This window comes from Trachinotus anak, unplaced genomic scaffold (genome assembly GCF_046630095.1).
Source record: "Trachinotus anak isolate AG129_WGS33_773 ecotype Australia unplaced genomic scaffold, CSIRO_AGI_Tana_v1 ptg000004l, whole genome shotgun sequence".
In the NCBI taxonomy this organism is placed as follows: Eukaryota; Metazoa; Chordata; class Actinopteri; order Carangiformes; family Carangidae; genus Trachinotus; species Trachinotus anak.
The window spans coordinates 23073364-23098012 of NW_027273855.1; the positions used below are offsets into that span (position 1 = coordinate 23073364).

A 24649-nucleotide genomic window follows, 5' to 3' on the forward strand; every position below is an offset into this window, starting at 1 on the left:
TACACATCACTTAGAAAATAATTTATTTAGAAAACAATGTATGAAATTATATGCATGTCAGTTACCAAAAAAAAAAAGATCCGATACAATACATTAGTTTTGATGTTAATATACAAGTGCACAAAAAACTGACCTAAAGTGATTGTGATAGCTAAGATCCGTAGGATGTGTTCTTATGGCCCTTTTGTCTCCCACAGACAGCAGTTCAAAAAAAGGTAATATAAATGAAAATTTGACACCAAAGACAGGCACAGTTTGCCAAACTGTACATGTTGTAACATTGCCTTCGTGAGGGGATCAGTTTCCACTGCAGCACACACAGCAGAGGTGTGCTGTAAGGCGTTTTGGATAAAAAAAAATTTGTCCCACAAGTTGAATGGTTGGAGAATTGGATTCTGTTTCAGCATCAGAGGTCATTACTGTGCTCCCTGCACATGTTCTCTCTCAGTGCTGTGCTGTGCAGAAAGCTCCTCCATCAATGTCCAAGCTGCAGGAGTGAATTTCCATGGTACTCAACGCCTCCGTCTTATTGAGAGAAATGCGGAAGCTTTGTTCATCTAGCTAGAGTATGATCTCCAGTTCAGATTTGTGCTACAGTTCTGCAGTTTTTTTGGTTTTTTTTGTACATTTGCAGGCCGATGTCCTAGCTTTCTAATGTTCTTGATAGCTGCGTTAGCTTGCGCTGGCTGTCAATCACCCTCAGGTTCTGAATGTAGTGTCGGATGTTGCTGGGACTCCGCAGAGGGAGGGCGTGGTCCGAGTCTGGACAAGAGAGAAACATGGGGATTGACTCTACATACGTTTGAGTAGTATTTGTATTGGAAACCTTCCTTGTGTGAAAACAGAGGAATACATCAGTCACTGATGAGGTGGATGTAGCTTACATGTGGATATGCGAGTAGCAGGCCCTTCCAGAAACATCCGATCTGCCAGACCCCTCTGTGGAGACGAAGGCACTGCAGAGGAGAAACAGAAGTTGATTTACCTGATATGTCCTACAAGCCACAATCCTGACCTCACCCCCCTTACTGCAACATGCACATGCAGTTGTTTGATGTCGACTGAATTCATACAGCTTCTAGAGTATGAAGGGTGGGTCCCTGCCGGCGCTGTGGGCCTCAGCTCGGCTGGGTCTCTTACCATAAGGCTGGCTCCTGCATCCTCGTACAATTTTCACTGTCTTGGCGATCATTCGCTGTGACAGTGGGAGGAAAAGGAACCATTTCGGGTCAATATCATAAGGACAAGATGAGTGAGGATAACTGAGCTGAGCAACTTTCCAAAAGCATCTCTCTGTCTTACCATCTTCTCAAAATTGACCAACTTTTCTACATAGTTTGGGTTCCCTTCATGGATGAATGTCATGTCTGCGCATAGACAGAAACAGAAAACATGTCATTTCTCTCCTGGTGATTTAGATCATGAGGTTTATGAATTTATGAAACTGAATCAGCGACACTGCTGGCGTCTGTTACCTTTGAGCAGCAGAGGCATGAAGGGGATGTAAGGAGGACTGAGTTTGGCCACAGCCAGTCTGTAGGCCCTGTGGTTGCGTGAAGGATCCTGACATGAGCAGAGAATAAACACCATCATAACACTTTAGATTACAATTAATTATTAATAAAACAACAGAGGAGATATTGCAACAGTAGAGGCAGGGTATGCTTGGGAACAGTGAGAGCACACATAATGTAACTCACCATCAGCCTCTCATAAGCACAGTAAATTCTTTTTGTCTTGCTGGGTATTCTCTGTAACAGACAAATTGTTGTATGAATCATTTCCAAATTACTGTTTCGTAAATGATGATGCAACACTTCATCATCATCATCATCATCATCATAACTGTTGCAGTCAGGGGTTTCTCACCTCCCACGTCTTGTAAAGCCTGTGAACTGCGCTGTTGCTCAAACCGAACATCACAGCAAAGAATGAATTGAGATTCCTCTGCTCCTTTAAACTGTGGGAAAGAGAACACCAGGCTGTAAATAAATAAGTAGGTCTCAGACTAACGAATACATTTGTGATTTTTGGAGGTTTTAAAGACAAGTTATGTGCAAACAACACTCCTAGCTATGACTCCTAGTCATGCTAGCAGCTCTAATAGGCTGCAAACTAAATGCTAATGTCAGCATGCTGTTGTGCTCACAGTGACGAAGCTTGCATGTGGATGTTCACCCTCTTTAGATTAATGTATTAGCATGCTAACATTTGCTAATTAGCACTGAACAGACTGTACAGCTGAGGCTGCTGGGAACATTATCGGTTTTACAGGTATTTGGTATAAACTAAAATATTGGACAAATTAAAAATCTGAGCTTATGATGCCACTGGAGTAAAAGTCAAAGTCAAAAAAGAAAGAAAGAAATTATCAATTGCTCCCTCCTTCTTTACATTGTAATATATTGCATTCTTCCATCTGTAACTCCACCTCGGTCCCACTTTTCACTACCATTGTTTTTTTATCTGTCAAAGCACTTTGTAAAACCTGTTTTTAAAAGTTTTATACATTATACATTATATATGTTATAGTTTACATATACGTTATCATTATTATTATTATTATTGTTATTATCAATTATGGCATCAAATTCTTTGAGACATTCTTTGAGGCTAGATGAAAAGACCCAGGACCACCACGGTGAGCAGGCTTCATCCTCTGGGGACCATGAATGTCTTTGCAGGATTTCATGGCACCCCATCCGAAAGATGTTGAGATATTTCAGTCTGGACCAAAGTGGCAGACGGACTGACCTACTTTCTGATCAAAACACGGCAGCTAACACTTACACTGCAGCAATCTTGATGAACTTCTTGAGCAGAATGGCTCGTTTCACCAGGTCCTCGCAGAGGCACAGCTCAGTCACCACCCAGTACTGCACCTCATTGAAGCGACGCACAAATCTCTCCAGGTTAGCTGTGATGGCACCGGGAAATTTATGGCGCCCGAATATGTAGTGGACAAGCTCCACCTGGAGAGACGGGGGAATCAATGAGTCACAGATAAATTACACACTGCGAGAAAAAGAAATCTTGAAATCAAAGAGAGGCCTGTTTTTACAGGTGTCCTAATGAATGCGACTTGCTTCAGAAACATGTGAAACATGCAGGAAGTTGTTGTATCACAGGACCAGATGATCTGATGGCAAAGCTGGCGCTGTCAGATAAAAGCGCCAAGGAGTGTGACTCAGATAGATTGTGTCAGAGAGATACCCAGTCCAGTTTCAGCTTTGGCTGCACTTGTTATGACAAACAGGTGGAGCTGAGCCCTGAGGAGGCATTTCAGTGTGTAAATAAGCCGTTCCTCTCTTATTCTGTAGCATTTATGTGCTGTGGTGAGTAAAGTTTGTCATATATGCTGAGTCACCTCATGCATGGCAGTGAACAGCTCCCAGTCATAATTAGTGAGTTCATTGGCGATGTCTTTTGAGCCCATCTGTTCGAGGACGTCAGTTGTTCCTCGCTCTGGACCCTGCTGCTCCTTCAGCGGCGTCTGAGAGAGAGAGAGAGAAAATTAGTGAGAGAGGGTCATTCTGTGTGACTTTGATGTCTTTCTTTATGGGCAGGGACGCTGCTTTGAACAAAGTATGGAAGGCACCCATTCCTCACCAGTTGTTCCACTTGGCCACTTGTGCAGATGAACAGTCTTTCGTTGAGGCCCAGGGCGGTGTAGACTGCAGTTGCATCCAGCTTTAACTGAGCTCTTTCTGCATGCATGTAATATATCAAAAACTCATTTTCAGCACAACGAACTGACGGAGAACAGTAGAAAATCTATAACCACAACTCAGGCTCAAAGGGAAGCTGAATCAATAAGCAGCTCTGATGGAATTATTCTAACAATTTACAAGAAACATATCTGCAATGTTAGAAAAAGATGAGTCCCACCTCCTGTGGAGTTCATTTTGACCAGGATGTGATCTCCACCAGGTTTGCCTATCGCTGACATCACATCCTGTACGGACGTGTTCACTGGGAGCATCAGAGTGAGAGGTTTGCTGTCTGGCCTGTAGATCTCATACAACACTGCGCCGAGAGGGGACAAAAAAGAAAAAAAACAAAATGTCAAGATCTGCTGATCTGATGATTGATGATGTGAGTAATGACGTGTGGTCACATGTGTTACTCATAAACGACACCCACAGATGCTGAACATCTGAGCTAATGTGAGGTAATCACTCTACTGCAGTGATATAGATCAGTGTTCTGTTCGGCATGACATGATTTCATGTGATTGATTTGATTTTCCTGTTTTTGTGCCCGTGCCTTACTCACCTTTATCCTGTGCTCTGATTGGTTGCAACCTCCCCACAGGCTCCTCACAGTTTGAAAACCAATCGAATTGCTGGTTCTGTCGATAGCATCAGAGTGACTCAGTGAGCGAGTGACATTAAACAGCTGTTTCCTCATTAAAATGTATCGCTGATATTGATATTGTGTTTCTGTGAAAGTCTCACCCTGATCAGTGACTGATATCCATTCTCCAAACTGTGAAAAGATGAAAAACAGTGTTATATAGTATGACTGTTGCATAAATAGCAGATGTTATAAGACACACTTATAATTTATAATAAAAATATAATGTTATTATTTACACTTTTGTTCTCCTCCTTTCCCTAAATTGTTCTTTCAGCAGGTTGGACAGACGGAAATCTCCTGCCACCTCCTTCTTCAACCTCTGTTTCAGATCAAACATGGAAATTGAAAAAGCAGAAACGTAAAGTTTGATTCTCCTCATAATAAAGTCTAGATTCTTAAAATTGAAATGTTCATATTTCCACATATTACACATGACTATCATTAAACTGAGCCTGCAATCTCACCTCCAAAAAGTCCAAAGCGATAGGGTCTTCTTTCAGCAGAAGGCCATACAGCGCCACCCACTGGCCAACCAACTTCACTACCTTCTGCTTGGTGTTGAGAACGTAGGCAGCCTTCTCCTGATCTGAGCCCTCAGAGAGCTCTGCCTGGTAGGTGCAATGGAGGTTAAGGGGCGTAACATAACAATCTTTACTGAGAGAGAATCTGAGACAATTACATGACACTGTATTTCAGCAGAATATAGTTCACTGGGAAGTAAATGCTTTGTTTGCACTGTGGGCCATCGTCATCGTAATCAACAACTCAGCAGCAGCAGCAGCAGAGGCAGAGGCTGTACACTTTATCACCGGCTGCATCATTACTGTTATCAGTGTTATTGACCATCTCAGGATATTGGTGCTGTAGTGCAGGACACAGCTGGCTGGAGGGCATGAAGACTTTATAGGTGAGCAGGAAGTCAGTCACGCAGGGATCTGCAGGGAGACAAACACCACAACAACACACGGTTAAATAACTCGTTGACTGAGTCTGCTTTTCCTGACTCACTCAGTTAAACAAGTTAAAAGCCTCCTACCTATGGCGTCGTTTCCATTAGAATCCAACTTTACTGTTTCCAGCAGGTGTTCCAGGATTTTCTCAGGTGTTCCTGACATGACTGTGTACCTGCACAGAGCGTGATAGAAAGGGAGAGAAGAAGAAGTGATTCTTTTTCATAACATCATTGCATAGTGTGCTTCTTGGTTTGTGTGTTTTAATTAGTTCCTGACAATCCAGAAAGAAAGTTTTCTTGAATATAAATGCTCTGCAGGCAAATATCTTATTCCAGAGTCTGCTCATATAAATTCCTTTAAAGGGCGACTATGTAACATCTGCCCAGGGACCAAACATGAACAAAACAGCGGCTACAGACAAACAAAACTGAGTCTACAGCAATGCTAGTGGCTCTGTGAGACTGTACATACTTACTGCACTCAGCTAAATGCTAACACTATTCAGTTTAGCATGTTAGCATGCTAGAATTTCCTAATTAGCATTAAATACAGACTACAGCTGACGTGCACAGTCTTGGTAAAAAAAAAAAAAAAAAAAAGAACATTACAGACATTACTGGAACCGCCTTCATCACATAAACTGTATTATCAGTTTGTGTGTATACATTGACTGATAACCATCCCAGAAAAGAAGAAGCAGAAAAGGGCCGGTGACGTAACCGCTGCAGACTCCTGTGTTTACAGCACTTGCAGAGTTGGCAGTAGCATATCACAGCTGAGTGGACAGAGGTGCTCTGTCTGTCACTGATCACACGTTTATTGTTCTTGCTTTAAATGCCTTGCCTTCTGTGTACGTCATTACTTCTTTATAACTAAATGTGAGGGCTCTTTGTCTGATGGCATCAGACCGGCCAAAAACGTAATATTGGTTGGGCTCCACAGATAATAAATCTTGGCTGTTTGCTGGTTGTTTGGTGGAGTTGGAGGGAAAGAAGGGGAAGCCGACCTGAAGGGGAGGTCAGCATCAAGTTAATTCCCCTTTGTGTTTGCTAAAACACTTCAAGACCGATAACGAGTCATTCAATGAGGCAGGGTTGAAGTCCACTTCTTTTCAGGCTGTTAGATAACAGTGCATTAATAAGAGCTTAACCGCGTTTGACAGAAAGGTCTGCATACTTGTCCCCATGTGTAGTGATGACCAATGGCAGCGCTTGTGTTATTGGTGTGATACATTATCTGCTCACACCCATGTAAAGTGTCTTAACGATGCTTGTGAAGTGACTGTTCTGCCTCAGAGGTGAACTCTCACTTGCTGTTGTTTCCTGCTCCGCCTTGCTGCGCTGAGTCGGCGCTCTTCTCCAACACCAGCACTGTTTTCCCATGCTCCTCCAGTCGCACTGTGTTGGCCTCCACATCCTAGGAGAACAAGAAACACAGACTCAGTCGAATACATTTTTAGCGTGTTTGTGGATTTGACTTTCTGATGCACATGCTTTTGAGCCACGGTGCTGCACCTGTAGTCATTATGTAATCAGACACACCTTGAGGATGCGTATGAAGTCCTGTTTATCGACACGGAGGAAGTGGCAGTTGTCTTCTCTCAGGATAATGGTGGCAGCACGAGGCGCATCATTCAGCAAAGCTAGCTGCCCAAAGTCCTCGCCCTCGTGTAGTGTGGTTACCAGCCCCTGTATGCACCAGCATTACATTATACATGGCAACAGGGCATTACATGGGTGGTAATTCTGAGCTTGGTGAATGTATGACGTATGAGGCTACCTTCCCATGTGTGATCACGTTTACAGAGCCCTTCCAGATGATGTACCACGAGGTGCCCTTGTCGCCCTGGCTGAACACTGCATCACAAAAAAGACAGTCACCACCAACACTGGTCATTTATGCACAATGAAACTGAGTCCGAGAGTCTCTAGCAATCGAGCTCAAACGTCAGCAAAGCTGTCACACTCACACACTGTTCCAGCCTTGGCGTGTGATTCAAAGACCAGCACCGCTGCCAGCTCCTTACGCACCTACAGACACAACAGAGCAGAAAATGAGACTGAGATGCATTGATAACTCCTGTTTCCAATATATTACAATCCAGTGGTTCTTTTGACAAATAGTTTAAGACTCAGTGGCAACTAACTGCTTGATTTGACTGATTTTCTCATAATAAGCTACTACTACTGTCATAAATCAACAAACATGAAAAATTATGGGGCAACTATTATATTTTAAATGTGGAGCACTTCTTTAATTCAAACTGGGCTCTTGAATCAAATGAAATTGAGGATATACTATTATAACAAAAGAAATTCAACATATACTGTCTTTAATCACGAGGACACAGATCAGCAGGCAGTAACAGTGACTGACCGAGGTGGAGAGATGAGCAGCAGCTTTGACATGGAGCAGCTCCTCGTAGATGACCTCCAGGTCCTCAGCGCTCCTCTGACTGGGGCTAAAAAAAGTTTAATCAACATACAGAATTACCACCTCGTAGTTGTATGCCTTTTTTTAATTCATTTTTTATCAGTTTTTTTTTTATTCAGGTTTTTATTCATAATAGTTATATGAAGGCTCAGCACACTGACCATTTGCGTAGAATCATGGTGAGCAGAGCATCAGGGCCGAGCTGAGACAGCAGCGACAGAGCCTCCTGCAGCTCATCCTCTGAGTCCTTCTCATTTGTTATGTGGTTCAGGCCGAACTCAGCGTCTTGGAAGCGGTAGAACTGGGCGTCCTTGTCATGGAAGTTCAGCTCATGTTTCACTTGATGGAGACAAAACACAGAGGAGGAAAAACATAACTAAGACTGTAGACATGTAGTGATGAAGTGATTACATAAAACTGAATTATTTAAACTTTACAGAGGCTATTTTTAACGTTTCTTTGGTGCCGAAAGTGGTTTCTCGCCAAGAGTGGGCGGTGGTGATTGTCACTTGACAAGAGCTTCGGCCGTTGTTGCGTTTATAAGACAAGAAGTTATAATACGTCTGAGCAGCGCTACATCTTCAGGGCAGATCGAAGGCTACAGTGAGTCGCTATCGGACAGTGACAACACGGGCTAGCTGGTCAGCATGCTAACTTCAGTAGAAGAAGAGATGCGATAGAGACTTAAGACTTAACATTGGCGTTGCTTTTTACCACTGTAGACTGTAGCTCTTGGCGAGTAAAGGAATGAGGTTAGGTGTTGAACTCGCAACATTTCCTCTACACTGGTAGGTAAACAACTGTGAATGCTAATGCTAGCTATGTAGCAACAGCAAAAACTTACAAGTAGAATTTACTGACATGTATCGACTTCACAAAACTCCAAGACAAATGGAAATAAATGAAAATCTGTTCTGAGTGATGAACTTCATTTCATGATGAAGCATTTCTGTCCTGATTGGAGTGGTCTCTTCCAGGCAGACGATGTCCCATCCAAAGAGCGCGAGTGGTTCGCGAACACTTGACTGAGCGAGAACACATTGTAAAACAAATGCCTTGACAGACGCAGCCACCAGATTTCAAGCTGCTCAAGCATCTTTGGGAAATTCTTGAGTGCTGCCTGAGACATCATAATCAGAATATATTAATAAATCCCAGACTACAACAAGACTTTCTTTGGAATTACTTTCACATACTTCTACGGTCCATGACAAAGCATTGGCTCGCCAAACCCATGACAAATATTATGTTAATATCTTTAAAAATTTGGCTACTGGTCAAAGGCCTTTTGGGTAAAACTGTCTGGTATGAAGAACATGCGAGCAAAAAAGGATTTGTACACTTGTATCAAAACTGAAGCTCTTACCATGAACCAGGATTCCTTCATCCACCAGGACCTGCCACATCCCAACTGCCTGACTTCTTGACTGGAGGCATTCGTTCTGTTTCATCAGCCAGTCAACAAGCTCTTTACCAGAACAGCATTGTCTGTGGGAGAAATTCAACACATCATGCAATTTGCAAAGACCGCCACACTTTTAATGTGAAAGAAATCACAGCAGCTGTGTAGGTACCTGTATGTTTTGAGGTGATACTTTCGATCCCGGATCAGACCGGGGTTCCTCTCGATCATGACACTGTACACCGATCTCGCTGCCTTCACAACACGATCTGAAAGAAACTGGATAAACCAAGAAAGAAGGTTATTAAACTACTAGTCTCTCTTTATTATCTTCCTATTATGGGAATGAATGGGCCATGTTGTGCTCCCTTTTATGAACCGGGTGAGAAAAAGTGTGAGAGGGCAGCATAGGATATGTAACACAGGTTGTATTGTAAATGAAAAAAGTGTGTGTAGCTTGTCGGTGACAGAGATGTTTTTGTGTGCTTGTGTGTGTGAGAGAAGTTTTCATTTCCCCTGAGCATGGAGATCATGTGTAATGGCATGTACGTCAACATCGTGAGTGGAGATTTCTGTAGGTGTTGGTGTGTAATGTGGTGTGTGTGTGTGTGTGTGTGTGTGTGGGAAGCAGGGAGGTGAGAATGTGTTAAAAATGGCTATGTTAAACTCTCCCACACCTCGTTGAGTTTCCAGCCTCTGCAGCTCACCCACTGGCAGGCACGCAGTGACAACAGACTTTCACTTTCTGACCACCCTCAAAGTGTTACCTTTGAACCCCTCTCGATTCTTCCCCCCCTTCACTCCCCCCCTCACACACACACACACACACACATACACACATACACAACTCAGGTCTAAAACCAAAAGAGACTGCAGACGGGTGCAAAACCTGTCAGCCACTGATGCAGAAGCGAAGCTTATGTAACAAAAATGTGCTTTGTTTGTTGCTGTAATGCGGCTGTCCTATTTCAGGTCATTTCATGCTTTATGCTCCGCTTATGTTTCAAAAACAAATTGGATCAAACTAGCACCCAACCACATGTACTCTCTTAGTGATTGACAAAACTTGAAGTAAATATTTTGCTCGTCCTTGTTGCACTCCAGCCCCCCCCTTCTTCCTTCTCCTGCACCCAGTCTTGTGATTCCACGAGTGACTCAGACGCCTGTTTGTTCTTCAGATTTTCCTCAAGGCACTGCTGCGTGCCCAAGGTGGTGGTGTTGAGATGCGCACAGAGCCCAGCACTGACCATTTTTCTATATTCTTCACTGTCAAATAGAGCTGTGGCAATGTAAGGAAGCCAGTGACAGAACCTACCTGCACCCCTTAAGTCTCCTTAGTCAGGACGTAGAGACCTCTCTGACCTTTCATCGCCCCACGCTTCAGTGACGCCAACACAACCTCTGCTCTGCTCCTTCACCTCGACTGGGGGCTTTAACGCATGCTTGATAGATCAAAGTTCACACAGGCCTGCTTATTACATTGTATGACTATATCTGAGCACTGTGGGTAACACTGGGCACCACATACTTCAACCTATCATTCCCACATCGGCCCGTTCCCAGACCTGACATCGACAGAGTAAATGTGCCCCGAGGCGTCTCCTGTGCCCCATGGGAGTTATGTTGTCTGGAGGTCACAAGTATTCCCAGGGGCCTTTTTTTCCCCCGGGACTCCCACAGTCACAGTCTCAGGCATTTCAGCTCCAAAACTTGTTTTCTACATGAGGCATTTTTCCATTACCTAACCCAGTCCTTACAAAAACAATATCAAAATCCATATTTCACTGAGGGGCTTGGCCCTCACCGGGAAACCTGACAGTCATGTAAACAAGCAAAAAAACAGATTTTTTCATTTCTTACTGTAATTCAGTTCAGAGCTACTGTAGCTCTCTGTGGTGGATTCTCTTTTGTTTCTTCTTCTTCTTGTTTATTGTCTGCATGTGGGCCAGCTTATCTCTGGGAACTATAACCCACAGGTAAGTGTTTCAAATGTGTCAAGTTACAGAGCAAACACCCTTCACCCAGGTGCGCCAGTCAATGACACAAAGTACAATACACACTCGACTGATACTGATGTATGGGCCATGTGTGAGGTTTGACAGGCAGCCATAACCCACTTTATGACAAGGGTTTATTCTACTGTTCAGGTCATTTTACAGTGAAGTACCTATATTCAAAAACTGATTCAAAGTATATAATCACCCCGATGTTGGTTTACACTTGAATTGTCTATTTTATATGGTCATATATTCTTTACCTACAGAACAGCTGCTATACAGCCTGTGCAGTTTGCTCCGACACTCCTGAGCAGGGCAGATGCTCACTATCACACAGCAGTGACACAATCAAGTGGATGGAAAAAAATGTTGTAGTTTTCTTTATCAAAACACAATAATATTATATATCAAATTGCAGAATTTTCTTTAACTCCATTCTGCAGTTTCATGCCTTTGATTTGTTAGGTGGAATAATGATGAGCACAGTTATCTAGAGTATGGCTCCTCTGTAGGCGAGACATCTCTCTGTCTTTTTACTCTCTCTGTGACCTTGTGGGCTCATCTGCGGTGAGAAGCAGCTACAGATGAACACAGTTGGAAAGGAGCTTAATGCAGCTCTGTGCACGGCAGATACCTGACTTTTTCCCCTCTCTGTGCGTAAGAAAAATACAACACTGCACTTCTGAAGGCTGCCAGGTCTTTAAAGCTGCACCTATGGTTTTTATTTTTGGTGAACTTGCACCCCACTCACTCGATGTGAATGGGAAATCAAAGAACACAAACACATCATTCAACTGTGCACAATCTATGTATCCAATTTCAGACTTCCATGATAGACTTTTCTGGTAGTTGCATGGAACATGTCGAACTTTTGTTACATAAATGAAAAGCGCTTTTTTAAATGCAATTAAAATCAGTGGCTGTTAAGCTTGTGATTAAGTGTGGTTGAGAAAAACAGCATCTTTTTCCCATCAACATTGGAGGACAATCACAGAGATCTTATTGGAGACAATCTGTCTTGTACTGTGCTATCAGAATGTACGATGCTCATTAGTGACTTTTAGGATCTGGAGCCAACACTTGCATGGCAACCAAACAAAGCTCCAAAAAGTTAGCAACACCTGCGTCCTGCAGACCCGATTACTCTACTTCCTCTCTCTGGCACAAAAGAAAATTCACAGGAATTGATTTTTGAGGGGTTGAAATAAGCTCTATCTCACTATCTGCTTCTTCTGTCTGAGGGAAACAGCGTTCACTTTCCATGTCCAAGCCTCCTGTTTTATAACGTTCTCTCCTTGGCCTGCAGAGATAACGCTGTGTGAGGGGCCTGGGCTAGGTGAGGTAGGGCTCTGGAGGGTCAATTAACTGTGAACCCTGGAGTGCCCTTTAGACTCCTTGTGACTTCACGCCCCGCTAGGAATGTGTTTTTTAAAACTCGCTTGAGTAGTAATGCAGGATATTATAACAACAAAAGAACAAGTTCAGCAGTTTGAGAGGATGCAAGCACTGCAACTCTCAGGTCAGTACAGCTGCAAAGCCTCCAGGAGAGAGAAAAAATTTGTATTGTAGTTTAAAGACTCACATCAAGGTCAGAGCCAACCACTGGTAATTACTGTGAACAGCTAATTAGCAGACAGATTGAGAGGTTGAGAAGCCTGATTTATCCTTACAAACCTGATTATGTCATGGAGGTATTGGATAAAAAAAATGACATCACGTGACTTATTATGAGATGCCGAATAATAATTAACCCTGGTGACCAAAGCTCGAAGAAAATCTAATTTTTCATTAAAAGTTTCCATAATGTTGCAGGAGACGGTTCGTGTTCTCTTAGGAGCAGAGGACGCTTTCCCTCTGACACTGTGTTTCTTGTAGTGTTCAGCAGGAGTTTAAAAACACCAGCGAGAACATTGGATTATGGTTAGCTGTAGGGAGGGGGTGTACCAAAACATAGCACGCCACACCATGACCGTACACACCTGCTTCATAGTGTCCTTTGAATCCAAGGCCTCTGGCAGTGGAGTCTAGGAGAAACAAAGAGAGAGAGACGTTATCACACCGGAGTCATTCCTGCATATCTAAAACAGCTGAAATGAAGCCGATAACTTGCTTTTCCACAGGAACTAGCCGGACTGGTTGTTAATGATAATCTGGCTGAGTGTAGCACCAAATAAACAGATATGACCAAGCTGGACTGTCCAGATAGAAAGAATAATTATTTTCTTTCCATTTGGGATGAAGGTCAACACAAATACATTATCTCAACCTGTGCTGTGTTACCATTGTCTCCAACGTAGTGTGGGTGGGTGTCAAGTGTGTGTAATGAAGTGGGAGGAAAGAGTGCACAGACATCAGCAAAGGAAAGTACATAGCCTGTTGCCACGTGTGTTTTTTTTTAAGTGAAAAGGTTGCTTTTAACAGCAGACTGTCCTTTCTTCTGAAAGGGCTGTTGAAAATCCCAACTGTTTAAAGGTTAAATGAGCTGCCGCAGTTGCCACAGATACAGTTTTATCCATTATTATTTCTGGAGACTCCCTCACTCTCTGCACTCACAAGCGTGAGATCAGCCCTAACTTAAAAACCTGCTGGCATGTACAAATATTCAGCATTCCCATATCTACACTTCAGTCCAAGCTGCACTTCCTCTTTGTTGCTTGGATTTTATGTTTTTATGATCCTCATGTAGCTGCCACTGTGTACTTTTATTCCAAAGGCAATAGCCTCCAGTGAACATAACTCAGAGACTTTTGAGAAAACCTTTTTCAGGCCGATTATAAATATAAAATATCTCTCTCCAGATCTGGGAGCTCATGTTGCAACAGCAAAAATATTTACTAAGACAGGATGTGAGTTTCTTTCTTTATGCTGCGTTGTTGCATTGAATGAATAGCTTGCGAAAAAATGTCAAATATGCAAAGTAAACAGATGGCATGGCTTGCACTGCATACATACAGTAGCTCTATTGATCAGGCAGGTGTGATCAGCTCTTCACGTCACTGATAAACATCTGTAAATTGTCTCCGGCCCATCTGCAGACAGACTTTGTGGCGTGTTTTGTCTGGACCACCGGGCAGCCAGCTACGTCACATGATCACTGCCTGGATGGCACATTGCCAATAGTTTTAGCCTCCTCATAAAAAACTCATTAAGTCCCGCTGTGAGTCTGTTACTGTGGGTGAAGAGTTTAAAGAAACATGTAACTAAGGCTGAATTTTCACTGACACTGATTTAGTGTGTGTAATTTTCAACTGAATAAGCTCCAAAAACCACATGCACCACAGAGTTTTATCAGTTATGACCAAACTAAAATGACATTTGTGCCCCCTCGGTTCACCAGAAATGTGGAAAAACCAGTGCGCTCCCAGGTCTGTAGACACAATTGGGAACCTATATGAATGTGAGGTATTTGGTTCTGCTTTGTGTCCATGTCTCAGCGCCGGTATGCAAGAGCAGGAAGGAGAGGAGGGACGATGCCATGGCATCTCCTAATGATGACAGCAAAATGAGCTCAGTTTTGCCCCCGTTAGAGGTCTCCGACTGTATGAGCCCAGAGGAGGAATTAGCTAATGCCTCAGAGCCTGTTTAATTGGGCTCATTGTTGATATAGGACAACAATGAACAGATAGACTGGCAACCATTCTGGGAAAAACTGAACTCTGCAGCTCTCTGCAACTTCAGTGAGTTGCAGTTTACAGTTATAAAACCAGTCGTGTTCGTAAGGCAGATCCCACTGCTTTTGTTCCAGTATAGTACAATGTTTTGATAACCTTAATGTCAAGTCAATGCATTTGTTAATATCATGATTAGGCTGTTTTACTTTTGAATTTCACACTTTTCTTTATCTTGTTAAAGTGGCTAAATCTCTGTGGAGGAGAGTTACGTAATTTATCACAGAGAAGACACCCTGGATAAACACAAACTCACTCAGTTCAGTCTCTATAAGTTGAGCTGCTCTTGTGACATTTAAGAACATGTGCAGCAAGTTACATGAAATGATTATTAAACTCTGTCAAACTGCCATAAATCCAGATCCAAAACATAATTATTAGTTATTTACTCTAATTACTCTTTTGATCCACTCCATGTAAACTATGACTTCAATGCCTGGCAGGTTAACAGCAGGAAGTTCAGGATACAGTCAGTGGAGATTTACAGTTGTCTTTGACCTATTGATGGTTAAATGTCAAGTAAATTTAGAAGCTGAAGAGCGTCGCCGTGCTCTGTGTCTTCCTGTGACCTGGAAACAAAACCACCTCCCCTTTGTTCATTCTTCTACAAACTCTTCTGTAAACTGAGCAGGGTTGTTGTGGTGAAGGTGAACAATAAACAATACACTATTTATAACCTGAGTTTAATAAATTAAAAAAAAAACTTTATGCTTTGTTCACCTTCCTGTGTCCCCACCACCCGAGCTGCTCCAACAATAGTGGAATCTGCTCCAGTCTCCTGGAAGCATTCTTGAAATATCTGCAAACTGCTGTTTTATGGGGAAACTGTGTCATGTCGTGGAGGTGACAGGAAGTGAGATGATTTAAACCCCATCTTTAAACACACGGTGATAAATAGTGTCACTATCACTTTCCCCACCTCTCCTGTACTTTTTGCTGAGTTACAGCACAAAATGTAGCAGATGCAGCTTCCTCCTCTTCTAGAGAGTGTTTGTCACTTTAACAAAAACTAGGGCCAAGATATGCCAGACACCTTGACAACTAGAAATGTGAAGATACAGTTTTAATTACACTACAATTCTTTCAGAGCAGTGAATAATACTGATATTCTCACTAATTCACAATAGAAAGCAAATGACATTTAGGAGAGGAGGAGTAGAGAGCCCCCCTCTCCTTACACTACCTCATTGATGATGATCAAAAAATAATGGTGGTGCATTATCATCACTCTCATCTCTTCATCTCCTCCTCATCACCTCTGAGTGCCACCTGACAGCAGCCTACACTGACTCAGTTGTGTCTGTGAAGGTGAACATGAAAGGCAGCGTACCCAGCTGATGCCTCGTATGGTCGGTGTCTCCACCGAGTAGCGGTCCGGGAACACTTGATAATTGTGACTCCGGAACAGATGCATCTTCGCCTCGGATTAAAACGCACAACTTTCCCGGTCAGAAGCTCTGCAGACGGGGCCGGCGGCACCTCCAGGCATGATCCACAGCGCAGCACATCGACCCGTCGTTAACCCCGCTGGTTAATGCGCAGCGACGACGGCTCAACACTCAGCACTCTCTCGCCCCAACTCAGAAAATGAGAAAATAATCCAGCCTGCATCCAGACGCGGACCCGGCTCAGTGAGGACGGGCTGTGCGGTAACGCTCAGACATCCCTGCAGCACAGGCGCACTTTGCTGCTGAGTTGCGTGTGTGCGCCTGTGCTCTTTGGCTTCGGCGAGAAACCACACGGAGTCATCTGAGAGACGGCCTCCTCCGGCATTTTTACCATCTCATTAATGGCTAAAGGAGTTATTAATCTTGGCACTCAGCGTGTGTGTGTGTGTGTGGGCAGGTGCACTTTTTACACTTTGTATGTAAAAAAAAAAAAAAAAAAAAAAAAATTCATCTCAGCAAATTGTAAAATGTGATTTGTCAATTTAAGCAGGATCATATTTTTTTACTGATGCAGAAATAAAGATGACAAAATCTTGACCTAACTATACTATGGTGAACAAAATCCCTCTTTAAACCACTTCATCATTGTGTGTTATTATCTTACATCTCCATAGCTGGGTTTAATCTGTTGACAATCTCAATGAAACCACACACTCACACACACACACACACACACACACACACACACAGCAGGCTCACAGGATTTATAAACTACCTGCTCATGAGACTGGGTCAAGGGTATTTAAGGAGGCAAAATGTTCCACGTACCAATGTTCCAGGCACTGTATGGTCTAGTTTGTTCGGTGCACTAGTTCAGAGCAGCCCACAGGAGCTGCAGTGCAGAACTCTGCACACACACTTATCAGGTTGTCCAGCTGTTTGGCTCAGCCGGGTCTGTGGGCACATGGAGGTGCAGATAAACTGCTTCAAGGGCAGAAAACAGTTTAGGTCGGAGAACAACACTTGATGTCCCTCACCGGTTTTTTTTTGTCGTTTCCAGGTCACAGTGTGAGCTCGGGTGTTTTACCTTTGCACAGGTGTTAAACTGGTACATACCCATTACTGATTTATGGATCCATAAATCTCAAAACTAAATACTGTATATTGTAGCAACAGGTCTATTGTAGTGCTCAGCTGTGAACGCAGCTGACTATGTTGCAATGACCTCATCTTTTTGTGTGTCTCTGGCTCAGACGTTATGCCTTCTGTGGGGCGGCAGCAGATAACTTACTTCTCCATGCTCTGGTGTGCAGCGTCTTGGTGGAGAACACATGGATTTAACCAAGTCCTCCATAGAGAAGTTGGCTTGACTTGTATCTGTGTAAAACATGGACAAACAGGGTAATAATTAGTTTCTTCAAACGCAAAACAAACATAAATCTGCAGACTGTCAAGCAACGACAAGGGAACCATCTATTTCAACTGATCACCCATGAACCTCAAGTTATAACTGGATCATGGTCAACTGTGTCTCGCAGGCTGGATTCGTTATGTAAGACTTGTTTAAATCCCTGCTATTGTTCCAGTGCGGGGCTGCCCTTCCTGTACTGACCTCAGTGACTGAGTCAGTTTACCATGGCTTTCCACAAGACACATACAGACAAGAACGTCTATTCTATCATGCTTTCCATGCCTTGGTTTGGTTGTTCCTCCAGCTGGAACGATGTAGGAGGGACATGTAAGGGCCGAAGTGTTGCTCCTGTGTGTGTTACCTCTGTTTTAGACATTAGTGTTTCTGCATTCTTCTTAGTTCTTAGTTAGTGTGTGTGGTGATGGCTCCCAAAGCCTAGAGAACTTCATTTCACTTTGAATCACATCCATGGTTAGTCTCCACTGCATAGCAGAAGGTAGAGTATGTTGCACTCCCTGTTCTGTGAAGCATATCTCCTGCCACCCCTCTGAAAAAATAATGACTTCTTACCAAGTTTAGCCCTCCATGGAGTCATGAGGACACGCCAATCCCATCTGCCCCGAAAGCCAGTATTAAAAGTAAGAAAGCAATCAAACCAAACAGAAAATACTGTTTTAACCACGGCCGATTAGTTGTGTGACTCCCTTTTCTCTTCCAAGCGCCTCACAGGGACTCCACGCTGCCAAATTAAGAATGTTCACAATGAAGGAAGCCAGTTTTGCTTCTTATGACCTCCTCAGGGAATGTAAACACGATAGTTTTGCTGATAAGAAAGAGCACATTGCTACAGTCTTTTGATAGTATCTGACAAAGTTGACTGTCCTGTGTGCACAGCAGCACATCACTAAGGAAAAGGTGAATGTTTTCAAGAGATTTAATATAAACGTCTCCAGCCGCGCTAAAGGAACAAACTGCTTCCTGGAAGGTTAATCTAGACTGGATGGAGATAATCTCAGGATTGATTTCTGAGTAAAGACAGAAAATTCAAGAATGGTAATTGCTTGGTGGCCCTGGGACTGAAATGAAAGCTCATTAATACTGGTGCATTGTTGGATGACTGTGTTTCAGGGTTCAGACAGTATCGTAGAGATGTAAAGCCCCATCACACAGGAGGAATTCAATTTGGCTCGCTGACACCACGGACTGTTCAGTAAAACCGGTCCCAGGTCACTTTGCATTGCGTAAGGCTTCTCGTCACATGCATGTGTGGCATTTTGAAAATAAATGGTGCCCTCTATTGAGAACTCAGAGGCCCTGCAATCTGCGTCCGTATAAACCTCTGTGAAATTTCCTCATAAATCCTGTAGAAAATCATTAGATCCAGAGATTTCTAAGAGTCTAAAAGTTTTATCGATGAATGTTAATGCACTTGTATTTTGTCTCACAACTAAACTAATAACGTTTCTTGTGTGTTGTTTGTGTGTCTCTCTCTCTCTCTGTCTTGTACTTCTGTATTTATTTATGCATGTGTGTTTCTATTTAGATCCTCTGGGAATGGGAGTGGGATTTCCTGCAACACATCTACGCCCATGGAATGTGCACTTTGCCAACTGTCTGGTGGCACACACACACACACACACACACACACACACTTGTACTTCTATCTTTGTGAGGACACTCATTGACATAATGCATTCCCTAGCCCCTTACCCTAACCTTAACCATCACAACTGAGTGCCTAACCCCAACCCTGACCCTGACCTTAACCTAAACCTAATTCTAACCATAACTCTAAAACCAAGTCTTAACCCTCAAAATGTGATTTGAAGGTGTCTCAAAAAGTGAGGACCGGCCAAAATGTCCTCACTTTCCCAAAATGTCCTCACTCTGTTAGTAAAATACTTTTTTTGGTCCTTACTATGTAGCAAGTACAAGTACACACACACACACACACACACACACACACACAAACATAGACACACAGACACTCAGAAACAGAAACAGACACACACACACCTTTTCCTTCCTCTCCCCTCACCAGTTAGCAGTGACAGGGAGAGACTTATTTTATCTGTTTGACCTCATGGTCAAATAAGGACTCTGGCAAAAAGAAAAGTAGATTTGATTTGATAAACCTCACAAAACCTCCTCTTTGTCAGCATCCCTCTAACACATCTGCCTCCTGCTGCCTTTAGTCACATGGTGACATTTACCAGTGTGAGAAAGTTAGTAATACTAAAGAACAACAAATAACATATAACTTGGACATATCATTTAGTGAATAAGTAACTTGCGTTGTCTTGAGCAAGTGTGATACAAAATTATCAGTGTATATAATAAACGGCTCATAAAATCGTATATATGATGATAATTGGTCAAAGTGCACATTTTTTTGACACACCATGTAAGAATAAACTCCATTTTCCATCCGAAGACATAAATATTTATAAAATAGTATAATAAATGTCAGTCTATCACATTATTCTGAGAAGTGGCCAGTAACTCACCACTGCCTTGTTCTTATGAGATTCTTCAGTCCGATGATTTCCACGTTTTGTTTTTTTTTTGTGGTTTTCTGCTTTATCCTTTTCTTTGCTCTTTGTATATGTCCGAGGATGGTTCTCACTCTGCAGTTTATGTGAGTTGAGGGGAGTGTTGCTGGACACGGCTTCCTGTATCTTTCTGATTGGTCATGAGGAGAGTGCCCCAGGACATGGGCTGACTACAGCAGTGAGAGACACGGCAATGAGTACATGTAAGTGTGTGAACACAGGATGAGTATAGACGCAGCTGCACAGTCTTTGGTTTTCCGTAATTTGCTTTCACTTATAAGTCAATGCTGTGGTTTTCATCTGTGACTGCAGCACAGCTATGAACGACCACATGAAACCACTGAAGCTTGGTTTTAGATCAGAGATTTCAATGCTTCACATTATGAGTGTCTTTGTTTGATTTATTGTAAAACTGTGAAACATTCCTTGGAACAAATTATAATATTTTGCTTTACTGTTTCCGTCATGAAAAGTCACGTCTTGTCTGACCCCTTGGGTTTTACATGAATATATATTGTATAACATTTTTGCATATCAAATTGTTTAATATTCGTTAACGGTTACTGTCTGTATTTCTTTCTAGTTGACAGTTTGGATTAACACAATATTCATGTGCTCAAAGGAAATGCATTTATGCCTTATGACTTTATGAACTTATATAACAGTTTTGTTCACAGTGTTTTATAAGTCACACGCATATTTCTTCTGCAGCATGACAATGGCCCCACACATACAGCCAGAGTCAGAACTACAGAACTACATACTACAAGAAATACAACTACAGAACTTATCTTCAGAGACCAGAAGACCAAGGAATCCTACAACAGATGGTCTGCCCCCCACAGAGTCGGTCTGGGATTACATGAAGAGACAGGAGACACAGAGACACTGTGGGAATTTATCCAAGATGCTTGGTTCAACTTACCTGAACCTGCCATTGTAAAGAACTGTGCACAAGTGTAGTGAGGAGAACTGAGGCTGTTTATAGGCAAAAGGCTGTCACACAAAATACTGATTTGATTTAGCCTTTTTTTTTTTTTACTGTACTTTGTAAAATCACATTTTATGGAATTGTTTAATACTACTGTACACATTGAAAACGAATGGTCTTGGCACAACAGGTCTAAAGTTGCAACTCCCTCTTCCTCCACTAGGGGCGATATTTCGTTTAGTCGGGGGTTTCCTCAGTGCAAAGATATTACAGGCGTAAAAGATCATCGACTTTGTGACAAAGTGTTAAAAACACCCCCGAGAGAGATGTTTCCCGCAGAGTAACAACCCCTATTTTGCGTGTGATGATGTGTTTTATAAGGATGAAGTATATGCACATATCGATAAGATGTAAGAAGCTCAGCCCGTACTGATTCGTGTTGCCATCGGCTGCAGACCGGGATCCGACCAGCTTGTGTCTTCTCGGCCATAAGACGCCATCTTTGCGGCGCCTGTGAGATAAACACTCGCCTCGGTGTTTTGTTGCTGCTCGGTAGCTGAACATCTGAACTGTGCCATCGACGTTTGTTTGCTGTGCAAGTCACACAAACCAGTGATTATTTAGCTGTCTTCGAAAGCTAGTTTTGCTAGCGGAGATAGGCGTCGCTCTCCTGGTTGTTCAGCCGAAGGGACAATTTCATCTCGTCGTTTTCCTGTTGTTAATATCAAGGATATTACATAATGTGGCGATAAGCTGTCCATGTAACTTAATACTTCTACTTTTTTTAAAAATACGCCTTTGTCGCTTGCGCCTGTTGCAAACTTCAAGCTAGCAGTGTTAATATCTTACAATGGGATTCAACAGGATCTACATTAGCATAGGTTATGCTAGCTTTGGAGCCCTGGTTGGACTTTCGGCTTTCCTGGTCTGGAATATTGCTTATAAACAGCCATGGACGGCGGCCATGGGGGGCCTGTCAGGTACATTAACACAGCCAAAGGCTTAATAGTGAATATTGAAGGATAACGTGATCTGCAGCTTGGTCTTTCCCCACATTATAATGGAGCATTAGCCTGGCTAATCCCAATGCAGGCCTGCACCATCAAACTACATCACACCACAACCTCAGCATTTAAAGGCGTTTTCTATGTTTTCTGTGTTTTTCAAATTCAGTCTCTTTCTTCTCACTTGAAATCTTTACAACACATCATTTGCTGTCAGTGTTGGTCAGTGACATTTTGTGCTAAATGCTCTTAGCATGGGTCACACTTGACCAGATTTGTAGCTTGCCCCCTTCCTCGGCATCATTTCTGACATTCACTGAGCCATGCAGATCTGCAATAACTAATATCCTCTGATATATTGACATGGATTTACTGGCAACTATTTTTTATAATCGGTTATTGTTTGAAGTCATAAAGAATAAATGTAAAACTGTCTCCACTTCCAGCTTCTCAGTTAAGCATATATTCTGCTTTTCCTTGTCTCATCTGAGAGTCAACTGAATATTTTTAGGTTTTGTGGAGTTGTTTCAGGGGGACATGAACATCTTAAGAATTAGAAACAATTGTGGCTGTGACTTTCACCATTTTCGGGCATTTTTACAAACTAAACAATGAAGAAAATAATTGGCAGATCAGTTGTAGTGAACGTTGGTTGGTCTCAGGCACATATGATATATGGTGGAATTTTTCTTAAATATAATGCTCCAGATATTTGGTTATAGTCTCTGTGATGTGTGTGTGTTTGTCTCTTTTGACAGGTGTTCTAGCGCTCTGGGCTCTCGTCACACACATCATGTACCTGCAGGACTACTGGCGCACCTGGCTCAAAGGGCTGAAGTTCTTTATTGCTGTCGGAGTGCTCTTCTCAGTTTTGGCAGTGGCCGCCCTGATCACCTTCCTCACTATCGCCATCACACAGAAGCAATGTAAACCCTCCTTCTATCCCACTTGTTTTATAATGTTTAATGCTCAACGACCATTGGTTTCTTAACGAACATATTCATCACCTGGTTTTTCTGTCCCACAGCTCCCACTGATCCGAGGAGCCTCTACCTCTCCTGCGTGTGGAGCTTCCTGACTCTCAAATGGTCCTTCCTCTTGGCCTTGTACTCGTACAGATACCGCCAGGAGTTTGCAGATATCAGCATCCTCAGTGATTTCTAGTCAGTACTCGTTTTATAGACTGTGATGGACTTTGAAGGGTTTTAGGCTGCCGGCAGGAGCTGGTCAAAGAGCTTTTGTAACAAAGAGGAGGAAGCCCAGACATGGCTAGATTAAAAGGTCATCTGTCTTTTACCACATGGAGTTGCACTTGTTACACTTGCTTAACAAGTTCTGTATTTGTAATGTAACACCTTATCCTACTTTCAATGACTTGCATATTATATTCCTGTTGTAGTCGTAAGTCTAAAGCTCTGAAGACTGGAACTGCTTTTGAGTGAATTGCTCGAGACTATTTATGAAGAGACACAGCAGTGGGTTTTCTGACAGATTTTATCCTGAGATTGTTTAATAAAAAAACAAAGAAAAAAATTAACATGTAAGAGGTAAATCTCCACCATAACAGGTTTTAATCCAATGATTAGTTATTAAAATGAAAATGAAAATACTTGCAAAGCTAAAATCCTCAGAACCAAAACTAAAACCGCCTACCTGAAGCCACTCTGATAATACTAGCTTGACAGTGCTAGGTTGGAGTGCTTCATTGTTTTTACCCAAATGAGCTTTTTCATAGCTGCTGTTCTACAGACTAATTACAGAACAGTCATATCTCCATATTGCCACTGTCTTAGTGTCTGCAGCATTAGTCTCTTAGCTCCATTCATCATCAATTTGAGAAGGGATTTTTAAAATTCAACCTGTGATTTCAATTCTTTTTAAAGATACAAGTTTATGTATGAGGAGGAAGGTGCTCTTTATTTCACACTTCATACTCTGCCTTTGTTTTCATTAGAACTGGATGGTGGAGTTGTTTATCATGCCCCAAAGAAAAGGCATTCCTGTGGAATTTGTGCTTTTCATCATTTGTTCCACCAGGGGGAGACTTGCTTTTTCTGTGTACAGTCCACACACATTCCTCTTTAAAGAGAAACACACATAGATTGAAAAATAATTGCACTTTAGTCTTTGATATTGATGCCATTGTTTTGCACACAAATCCTGATACAATGGAAAAGAAATCATGTTGTTACATGCTGTCATTCATGTCTTACCCTTTTTAATGTTGAAATACACTATTTATATGTATCAGTTATGTTACAGTTAGTTTGATTTGTGTGAGACAAGTTACACTATGCTTTGTAAGTGGTTTAGTTCCATCTGTAGCTTATGTCTACCTTTTACCTTACAACATGTCGAATTGTGTTTTTGTTGGTGAGAGAATGAATGTAAGAATGAGACATGTATATAGAAACTGAACCCATTAAAGATGCATTTATTATTAATTACACCATGTCTCATTACTCAGTACCACACAGCAGCAGTGATTTACATGTGTTCACCTGCAGGGCTGAATGTGCCAAAGTTTTCTTTTCAAGATTTTCAGTTGCTT

General features: G+C 42.3%; 2 protein-coding genes across 5 annotated transcripts; one reads left to right on the forward strand and one right to left on the reverse strand.

The window, feature by feature from the left end:
* Positions 1 to 23236, reverse strand: rapgef3 (Rap guanine nucleotide exchange factor (GEF) 3). 4 transcript variants are annotated; one of them, XM_071477206.1, is made up of 28 exons: positions 23106 to 23236; positions 17492 to 17577; positions 13124 to 13168; positions 9320 to 9426; positions 9112 to 9233; positions 7907 to 8084; positions 7689 to 7773; positions 7282 to 7342; positions 7092 to 7168; positions 6854 to 7000; positions 6622 to 6728; positions 5396 to 5484; positions 5216 to 5294; positions 4824 to 4974; positions 4596 to 4678; positions 4458 to 4488; positions 4276 to 4351; positions 3889 to 4026; positions 3610 to 3707; positions 3368 to 3493; positions 2791 to 2972; positions 1870 to 1960; positions 1701 to 1751; positions 1476 to 1563; positions 1303 to 1367; positions 1141 to 1195; positions 885 to 956; positions 510 to 762 (listed from the first exon to the last, which is right to left on the reverse strand). In XM_071477206.1, the coding sequence occupies exons 2-28, from the start codon at positions 17552 to 17554 to the stop codon at positions 644 to 646; spliced, it is 2586 nt and encodes an 861-aa protein (XP_071333307.1). In that variant the 5' UTR covers positions 17555 to 17577; positions 23106 to 23236; the 3' UTR covers positions 510 to 643. The 4 variants fall into 4 exon arrangements, with proteins under 4 accessions (XP_071333305.1, XP_071333307.1, XP_071333306.1 ...); XM_071477205.1 differs by lacking the exon at positions 23106 to 23236 and adding an exon at positions 20119 to 20259; XM_071477203.1 differs by lacking the exon at positions 23106 to 23236 and adding an exon at positions 18182 to 18371.
* On the forward strand, positions 21624 to 24545 carry slc48a1a (solute carrier family 48 member 1a). The gene is made up of 3 exons (XM_071477209.1): positions 21624 to 22074; positions 22857 to 23024; positions 23126 to 24545. Exons 1-3 carry the CDS (start codon positions 21945 to 21947, stop codon positions 23260 to 23262), a joined length of 435 nt encoding a protein of 144 aa, XP_071333310.1. The 5' UTR covers positions 21624 to 21944; the 3' UTR covers positions 23263 to 24545.
* Positions 24546 to 24649: the final 104 nt, after the last annotated feature.

Bases quoted from the DNA above. Each gene is read 5' to 3' on its own strand.
- slc48a1a (XM_071477209.1), top strand. From the start codon at position 21,945: ATGGGATTCAACAGGATCTACATTAGCATAGGTTATGCTAGCTTTGGA. The intron at 22,075-22,856 runs GTACATTAACAC...CTCTTTTGACAG, and splicing joins GGCCATGGGGGGCCTGTCAG to GTGTTCTAGCGCTCTGGGCT. The intron at 23,025-23,125 runs GTAAACCCTCCT...TCTGTCCCACAG, and splicing joins CGCCATCACACAGAAGCAAT to CTCCCACTGATCCGAGGAGC.
- rapgef3 (XM_071477203.1), bottom strand. From the start codon at position 18,206: ATGACTCCATGGAGGGCTAAACTTG. The intron at 9,427-13,123 runs GTGTGTACGGTC...TGGTTTATCCAG, and splicing joins CAAAGGACACTATGAAGCAG to TTTCTTTCAGATCGTGTTGT. The intron at 7,343-7,688 runs GTCAGTCACTGT...TTGTGTCTGTAG, and splicing joins CTGCTCATCTCTCCACCTCG to GTGCGTAAGGAGCTGGCAGC.